We start from the raw sequence: 8967 nt of genomic DNA, 5'->3' as shown, positions 1-8967 counted from the left end.
GTCTGGTTCTGCTGGGCATCCGACGATCCGATGGAAATCAAACTTTCTGAAACGCCACTCTTTCAAAATAAAAGTCCACACAGATTCTGTTCAACAGCTACTTTTATTCTGAAAGGTCATCCTTAGTGTTCCAGGAAGCAGACAGGTGAAGGGGCGGGGTTAAAGGATCCAACGGCACTCCAGAACCACATTAGCAGGTTCTGGTTCCATCAAGAGCATAAAAACAGTCTGCAGCTTTAAGAGGCGGCGAGCGGCCCGGACGGACGGCGCCGCCCTAAAGGACACTTTGTGACATCACAGTTAAATTAAATAAATAGGCGAATTCAGTCAGGATTCACTAAAACAGGCAGAAACACTGACTACAGCTCCCAGGATGCACTGCTGCTGCAGCCGGAGGCAGCGTGGACGGAACCTGGGGAGGCATCAGAACCGACCAGAAAACAGTTCAACCACCTACCGGGTTAGAACCTTCAGGAGGAACAGAACCGCTAACAGAACCTGAGACTTTCAGAACCGCAGCACAACCATGATTACTGGGTTCTGTTCAGCAGTTGGCGAGTCAGAAGCAGAGTCCCAGTTCATCAGCAGATGAAGACCTAGGGATCGACTGGGTCGGTCGGAACCAGAACCATAGCAGAACCAGCGTGGCTGTTAATATCAGTGTTGGCATTGGAACATGCAGAACTAGCAGAGCTGGCTCAGCTCAGCAGCTTATTGGCTTACACTTAATAAAAAGTTCTGCTCTTCACGATGACGAATAGTCACTAGCTTAGCATTAGCTTTAGCATTAGCATTAGCCCGGCTATCCAGTTGGGTTTTCTTCCTGTCTACATTTCTTTACAGCGTTTCATTTTAATGCGTCAGGTTTTTATTTATATATATATATATATATATATATATATATATATATATATATATATTTATATTGTTACAATGATTTGGTCGATGATTCTTTACTGTGTTTTTTATAATGTTTCATTTCGATGTTTCACCTCTGCTCCTGCGGTGAAAGTGGGATGTGTGATAAATGTAGCGTTTTGTAGCTTTAGTGGCGTTGCCGTGGAAACAGTGCAGCTACGTGGTGATTATGTCGATGACTGATTTCATCAGGGAACAAGATTTTAACATGATGCTGACACTGAACGGCGGGCTAATCGTAGCGTTTAATGCTAATCATAATCCAAACTGTTTTAGTCAAAACGGCTCAACCATCCATGTTCTGATCCACAGGACGGGTTCTAGCTGCTGGTTCTGATCCAGTGGGGGGTGAGTGTGAGGGGGACCATGATGTCACACAGGTGAAGAAAGTAGGGAGCAAACGTTTCTAACTGAGCATGCTCAGTAGGTACAGCTGCTGCGTCCTGCCAGGAGGTGGGCGGAGCCTGGCTCAGAACTCCACCTTGCAGGCGGGGAAGGTCTCGTCCTGCATGGCGACGGTGCTGTTGCTGCCCAGCACCGTCACCGCCAGCTGCTGCTGCCGCTCGTGCGTCTCCTGGTACCACTCATGCATGGCCAGCGAGTCAAAGGTGGGGATGAGGGTCACCTGAAAGTGAGGGTGGACAAACGGATCAGAGGGAAGCTCCAATCTGGAGGAGAGGAAGTTCGGGATGGCGCCACCCACCGGATCGTCGGGCCAGGTGCTCTTCCCCGCCAGCAGGCCGTCTAGGATTCTCCTCATCGCCGCCTCCTTCGCGTGGTCGTCGCCGCTGATGATGTAATACGAAGCACGTAGACGTTTGAACAGGCCGTGGTCGATGGTGGAGGAGGCGGAGCCAGACGGCAGGTAAGCCAGGTCCACATAAACCACAGGACCTTCAGGACCAGCAGAACCTGGCATGAACCGAACAAAGAGGGTTGTTTCAGAGGAAGCAGTGTTTTGGTCAACAGGTGAGATGGAGCAGGTGAGGATGTGTCAGTCAGAGACCAGCAGAGGGAGCCAAAGGGATTTTCTAAACCACCAGATTGCAGAGTGAGAATCAGATTCTACATTATTAATCCCAAAGGAGAAATTAGTTGACATCCAGATAAATATTAGCAAATCCAAACATTACCAGAAGTCATACCATTCATCACGTGTGATTTAAATAGGGACTAAAGTAAACTGAAAACATGAACATGGAAGCTGAGGATAAATTCCTGTTTCCTGCAGGAACATAACCGAAAGAAGAAACAGACTTTCTGATTGGAGACTAAAGGCTCCAATAAGAAACTGACTCTTTGTTTGGTTCTGGTTTGTCCAGAGATCAGGCTGAAACCATCTAAAGACTCTCAGGACTTCATCTACCTGACAGTCTTGAAGACATGACCTTGGATCCACCAGGCAAACTCCGTGACGAAGGCTTTGAGTCGAGGCTGGTCCTCATGGAGCCGGGGAAACCGATTTTGGACCGGCTGCTTCCTGATGTGGTTCTCTGCAGAGGCTTCTTTCTGGCGCTGGACGCCTTAAGGGCGCGGTCAGTCTCAGAGTCGGCCATGCAGGCGCCACGCTGCAGCGGCAGAGGGGGCAGGTCTTTAACCGGTGCTGGTGGTGGGTCAAGTCCCGTCCGCCGCAGGAAATGCTGACCGGGAAGATCACTGGCCTGACGGAGGAAGCCAGAGTCTTCATCAGAGTCCAGGTCAGCGGTGATGGATGAACACTCCTCAGTGCTGGGGGGCATGTCGGAGTCCGTGGCAGTCGGCAGAGTGTCACTGACCGAAGTGGGTGGGGTCTCCTGGCTGCAGGCCGAGGTGAGAGGGGAGGGGTCATTGTCGGATAGGTCTGGTGAGGCACCGGAAGTTGGGTGGTGCTGGAACTCACAGGGGGACACCAGGCAGAGGTCAACATCGTGGGGAACCTCGGAGGGGAGTCCCGACACCCCGTGGACATTCTCCCTGGAACCACAGCGTCCGTTCTGGGTGGGCCCGCCAGGAAGAACCGTGTTGGTGCAGTCTGAGGTGCCGACAGAGGGGACCGGCTCTGAGGAGACTGAGAGGGAATAATCAACCTCGGTGGAGTGAGGGGAGCCAACCTCCGCCGGCATGGACGTCATGGTTTGGGAGGAGTCCCTGGCCGGACTCAGGAGGCTGGAGCATTTATCCTGAGACGATGTGGAGTTCTCCACACCTTCCGGCAGGGAGCTGACCTCCGAGGTTCTGCATGACCCGCCCTGGTTGTAGTCTTCAAAGCCCAGACTGGATCCCCGGGCGCCCGGGCTCCTGAGACCCGGCGTGTCTTCAGGGGACGGGTGGAAGGGAGTGTGTCCGGCACTGGTCGGAGCAGAGTCTGCCGGAGAAAACAGCTCCAGGGTCTTCTCTTCCTGGACTCTGGGAGAACCCTCTGCAACCCGGAACATTGCTGGACTGAGGTCAAAGTTCACACTGAGGTCACCTTTTGGTGTTCTGGTGATGCGTGAGGTGGCGCCAACCGAATCAGTCTCAACAGAGCGGAACTTCTCTGGACTCTCCGTAGTGGAGATCTGGTTCCCATTCAGGGAAGTGTCCTCGGATGCCCCTGCAGTCTTTGGGCCCCGGTTCCCGTTGGCATCCTCCAGTTTGTTAAACTCCACTGTCGTGTCCTCAGCCGTTAATGTCTTCTGGTTTTCCTGGGATCCCGACTTCCCTCTCGTCTCCTTGTTGAAGGCATCTTTCTTTGGAAGCATCCCACCCTTCTTCCCACTGCCAGTTTTACCCATAGCTTTTCTTTGGTCAGTAGCTCCGGTTAAGGAAGTGGTTCCACTGGTTCTCTTTACTTCTTTAACTGGTAACTTTGCCGGTTTCTTCTCCTCGGTTCTACCGTCCTTCTTGTTGTCTTTCTTTTGTTCTGGTTTCACTTCCTTCTTGGTCTTAAGAATTGTGGCGTCCTTCTTTGGAGCTTCCTTCTTCTTCTCCGAGGCCTCTTCCTTCTTCCCAGAAGCAGCAGACACCTTCTCATCCTTCTTCTTCACATCCTTCCTGTCCTCCTTTGACCCATCCCTCTTTGAATTTGGTTTCTCAGCAGCTTTTGTGGTCTTCGGTTTCAGATCTGCGTCCTTTATCTGGGTTTTTTCTTCTGCATCCTTGGTCATGGCGTCCCCTCCTGCTTTGGTCTTAGTCTTCAGCTCAGGTTTTCGGACTTCAAACCGTCTATCTTTCTGTAAGGCACCGTTGGGTCTCAAGTCTTTGGACTGGGACTTGAGACTTTCGCGACTCTCTTGGCGGCTCAGTGGCTTCTGGGTTTTGGACCCTTCCAGCACCTCCAGACTGACAGTCGGCTGTTTCAGGAAGTCCAGATGAGCGAGTTTGTCCAGAGCATCCAGGATCTTGGCCTGTGGCGTGCAGCCGGGGAAGAGAACTCGGACAATCCGGTCCTGGGTTCTGAATGGGTGCCAAACCAGCAGGGCGCAGATGGACACCCGGCAGGTCAGAGGAAGCTCAGCAGCTCCAGAGTCTGCTCCGTTGGGCCACAGCTGCATCAGAGCCTCCAGGTCCTTGGACCCGTGAACCGGGTTCAAAACGTACAGCTCCAGCCGGCCCACTCCCATCTTCTGGAACAGGATCAGTGGCTCTATGGAGGGCCCGCCAGGCCTGCTCAGAGGTTCTGGAGTCACTCCCAGCTTCTGGAGGGTCAACAGGGCGAGAGCCGCCTGGTCGCAGCCGCGCAGCCAGCCTGGTTCTGGATGGACGGACTTCAGTCTGCCGGGAGCGTTGAAGAACACCACGCCGAGCTCCGGGGACACCAGGTTCCTCATCCGGTTGTCCCCGTCCTCCTGGTTCCGCTCGGCTGCCTTCCGTAGCAGCAACGCGTTCAGGCCCGGCAGGTTGTCCTCACCCATGTGGGTCAGCAGCACCGAGTCGACCCGATCCAGGTGCCGGACCAACTTCCAGAAGCAGGCGCGTGGGTCCGATCCGCCATTCACCAGCATGTTGAAGCCATTGACGGCGAAGAAGGCGGAGTCACCGCGGCCACCGGGGAACACGTAGCAGCAGGGCCGCGACAGCTTGAGGAAGCCAGCGGTTCCGGGTGGCTCCAGGAGGTCAAAGGGCGAGCCGGGCTCCAGCGACTCCGACAGGTACTCTGTGAACTCCTGCAGGCCCTCCATCTCTGGCAGAACTGGGCCCGGGTTGACCCGCACACAGACCGGGACCTGCAGGTTCTGCAGCTCTGAGTCGGTCCAGAGGCAATGGGCCGGGCAGCTGAGGGTGAGACGGGCCTTCAGAACCGGGTCAGTAGAACCCAGCAGCTCCACCACCTGCAGCACCAGAGACACAACTATTACCAAACAGACCAGAACCAGCTGACTCTAACCATCAGAACAAGCTGGTTCTAATTATCAGAACCGCTCACCTCGTCACTGGCCAGGATCTGGGCCAGATCCCGGCTGGAGAATCCGCCCTGCTGCAGAACCAGCTCTCCGCTGCTCTCCACGCACTGACCCGCCAGAACCAGCAGCTTGTGGCGCGACGGGTCGCAGAGGAGCCGCTGGACCTGAACAGAACCGACAGGTCCGTTAGAGTCCATCAGAGGAGACGCAGATGCAATGAGAGTCTCACCTCTGAGCAGACCAAGCTCTGGGTCGGGTTCAGAACCACCTGGGTGTCCAGAACCTCTCCCCGGTGCTGCAGGGTCCGCTGACCTGCAGGACCAACAGAACGTCTGTTACACAGCAGGAAGAATTGGACAGACCGTGCCCTGGGTCAGAACCAGAACATGGTTACAGAATGGCAGCACCCGGTTCTGCTCATTGGTCTTGTGGTTCAGAAACTGGGTCAGAACCAGAACTGCGGTGGAATTGCCCCTGATGTTCCTGCAGGCGGCTCAGCAGAGACTCAGCTGACCCGGTTCATGAGCTTACACGCTTACACACACACACACACACACACACACACACACACACACACACACACACACACACTCTCGTTCTTCAGCAGGAGGGCCAGTAAAGTTCTGGTTCTGGTCGGTCTGCTCACACTGAGGCAGCAGCTGATCTACACTCACTTGCAGCAAGCTCCACCTGATGCTCCACCTCATCACAAAGCTCCGCCCACTTTAGTTCCTCAGGTGTCCAACTGTCCTTCACCGACCCGATGATGGCGGGGCTACTACACCCACGATAGTTCTACCCATGTATCGAGAGGAGCACCTTGTGTAAATAGAGGATCTTTGTTCCTCACCTCGGATGTCTTCAGACAGAAAAGCCGAATGTCTCGACACGAAGAGCTTTAACTGCTGATCCAGAACTGCAACGTCTAGATCCGCCTGCCAGCAGCGCACGCCTGGAACAGAGACACCACCTTGTCACCTTCATCACCATCATCATCACCAGACCTAGTCGTTCATGATCTGAACTAGTAAATAAAATGACAACTAGGATGATCAGAAATGTTGGTTTGGTATCATTGGCTTCAATATCAATATCACTATAGACTTGTGATCAATATCAATTCAAAATACATCTGACTGTTGATAATTAGGCCTGTCACGATAAAAAAATTATTGCAATAAACGATGATATTGTTTCAAGACCTTTTGACACTGATTTAATGGAAATGACGTAATAATGTCTCTGATTTCCTGCCATAGGTAGATACACTTTATCTTGCAAAGAACACAACACTGTGTTCTTTTGTTTAGTTTATTTAGTTCTAAATAAACTAAACAAAAGAACACAACCAAAAACAAAAATAAAATGGATTCTCAGTCTCCATTAACAAGAAACGTACTTGAATAAAACCTAAACAACATGAAGCCAAAGTGGGAATAAATACTACATTCAACCAAAAGAGTGCAGATTATGAAGTCTGTATTGCCCTTCAGTAATCACTAGATTTAAATAGAGAAGACGGGCACATCCGACCACCTGATGCAGTAGTTCATACTTTACGATTTTCTGCCCCCATTTTCCCCTTATAACAATCTTGGATCGTTGGCCGATCTAAGATTGTCGCTGGTGATTTCGTAACCGATCATCCTGCAGCGTGATGTAGATCGTTGTGGCTCCGATCTAAATCAGGGGTTTTTCCCCGAGTTCAACGCTGAATGTGACAGGTAGCCAATCAGAAAGCCGGATTAACGGAGGGGAATCCCAAACAGCTGACACGGCGCAACACGAAGTCCAGCATCGGAGATGATATGTGGAAACAACATTAATGTTTATTCAACATTTTGTGCAAAGAACATAGAAAAGACAAGGAGAGGAGTTGGAGCCAAATTGCTACCGCAGCTGATGAACCCGGTAGGTTTTCAGCTGTTCTTCATTAACGTGACATAAATAAGTTATAATGATTTTCATTCAGTCAGAACTTCACGCTGACTCTAGCCACATGCATCACAGGGAGATTCTAGTAAAGCATTGATTAATGCCTGGTTTTAAAATTAGTTAACTGGACTTGTAGCCATTATTTTGTGCCCATGTGGCTGGAAACCACACGGCACGACGAACCTGATCGAATGTTATACTCAGGATTTCTGTCTGCTAATGTGTCTCTCAGGTTTAGAAAATGGGCCGACAGTCGGCAGACAACTCGTGTGAGCTGGACATTAGACTGAGGAAATGAGAAAGGGAGGGTCAGTGGAGAGACCGGAGCTGAGCCTGTTTTCATTCAGTGTCATCAACAGAAAGGAAAAAAGGCAGGAAGAGACGATAAAGCCGATAATTAAAATTAAGTCGATAGGTTTAATTTATCGTGCGATTAATTGATTTATCGTTTATCACGACAAGCCTATTGATAATGTCACTGAACTCTGATCCAGGAATGCCTGGCATTCTGGGGGATGTAGGCAGAGAAAAGCCTGTTGGTGTCACAGCTAAGCTAGCTGGGTGGAAATCAGAAATTACACTGGAGTCGCTGATCACCTTGAACCCTGGGTCGGCATGAGCTGCAGTTTATCAATAACTAGAACATTTCTGTTGGAGTCGTGTCAGTGGGAACCCAGCGTTGTGTTCTGAAACTGAAAATTAGCAACAATGCTAAGGTGAAGTAAAAAGTAGCCATCAGCATGTGGAGTACCATTATTATGTTGACTAATATGGACTGACTCCATTCAGTACACAAACAATGTATAAGCTAAAATGCTAAGGCTAGCTTAAATGTTGTCAGTAGCATGTGGGGCATGTTGACTATCGCTGTCACACTATTTAGTGTGTAAAGTTTAGATTTTATGTAAAAATGAGCTAAAATGCTAAGGTTAACTTAAGTGATTTTTTTTAGGGGATTTTTTTGTGTTCTTTAATGGAAACAACAGTATTTTTGCATGTGTCACAATATCAACAAATTACTTAATCCAATATTTTCTGCTGAATTACATGAAGTTCAAAAGCTACACTTTACATCAGGTCAGAAAGAAATATTGGCAAATGTGGCAGTGTGTTGGACCAGCCTTCAGCCTCTTGGCCTCCAATGTTATTGTAATCTGAGTTCATCCAGAACTTGTCTTCAAGTGAACACATGTTTATGGAGCCATTTCTCATCACAACAATGGAACTTTAAAATAATCCAGAATGTGAAACTATGAAACTGAAAGGATGAGCAGATAATCTGGAGGTTATAATTTGCTAGCTGCTTATCGGCATCTGCTTTCTGGTTCTGTTTGAGAGTTTTCTGTCCTGTTTTCCTGTAATACTATTATTTACAGATATTAGAGGAAAGAGAGTCTACTGAGGCAGGGACTATCGGGAAAAACAGAACCTGAACAAAAGGCCCCGTTAGGCATCAGTTTCCTCACAGAGTGACCCATCGCTTTTTCTTCCTATCTTTGACCAACAAGCGTTTCCTGAACAAACAGGAAGTTGGTATGTAGAAACAGAACTTCCTCTTTCTGTCCAGCAGCTACAGAACCACAGAGGGTTCTCCAGAACCTGGGCTCAAAACCAGTTCTTCTCCAGGTCCAATCAGAACAGCAGTGAACAGAACCAGACGGGTCCAAACTGAGAGCTGCTGCTCGGGAGGGTCTACAGGGAACTGGGTTCAGTGAATGGACTAGAGGTTCCTTGGTTCCTCCAGGAGGAGACG

The 8967-nt window shown here is 50.1% G+C and overlaps 1 protein-coding gene across 1 annotated transcript in view; it reads right to left on the bottom strand.

The window, feature by feature from the left end:
* Positions 1-84: 84 nt before the first annotated feature.
* map1sa (microtubule-associated protein 1Sa) overlaps positions 85-8967 on the bottom strand; it is a 9730-nt gene continuing 847 nt past the window's right edge. The window contains exons 2-7 of the mRNA XM_014967045.2: positions 6130-6231; positions 5509-5591; positions 5303-5443; positions 2285-5207; positions 1622-1830; positions 85-1543 (exon numbers count right to left, since the gene is read on the bottom strand). Of these exons, the coding sequence (XP_014822531.2) occupies positions 1388-1543; positions 1622-1830; positions 2285-5207; positions 5303-5443; positions 5509-5591; positions 6130-6231 (3614 nt within the window). The 3' untranslated portion in view covers positions 85-1387. The remainder of the gene's footprint in view (positions 1544-1621; positions 1831-2284; positions 5208-5302; positions 5444-5508; positions 5592-6129; positions 6232-8967) is intronic.

Source organism: Poecilia mexicana, unplaced genomic scaffold, assembly GCF_051168715.1.
Source record: "Poecilia mexicana isolate PSO_F unplaced genomic scaffold, ASM5116871v1 scaffold_4, whole genome shotgun sequence".
Taxonomy (NCBI): Eukaryota; Metazoa; Chordata; class Actinopteri; order Cyprinodontiformes; family Poeciliidae; genus Poecilia; species Poecilia mexicana.
This window is presented reverse-complemented; position numbering and strand designations above follow the sequence as displayed.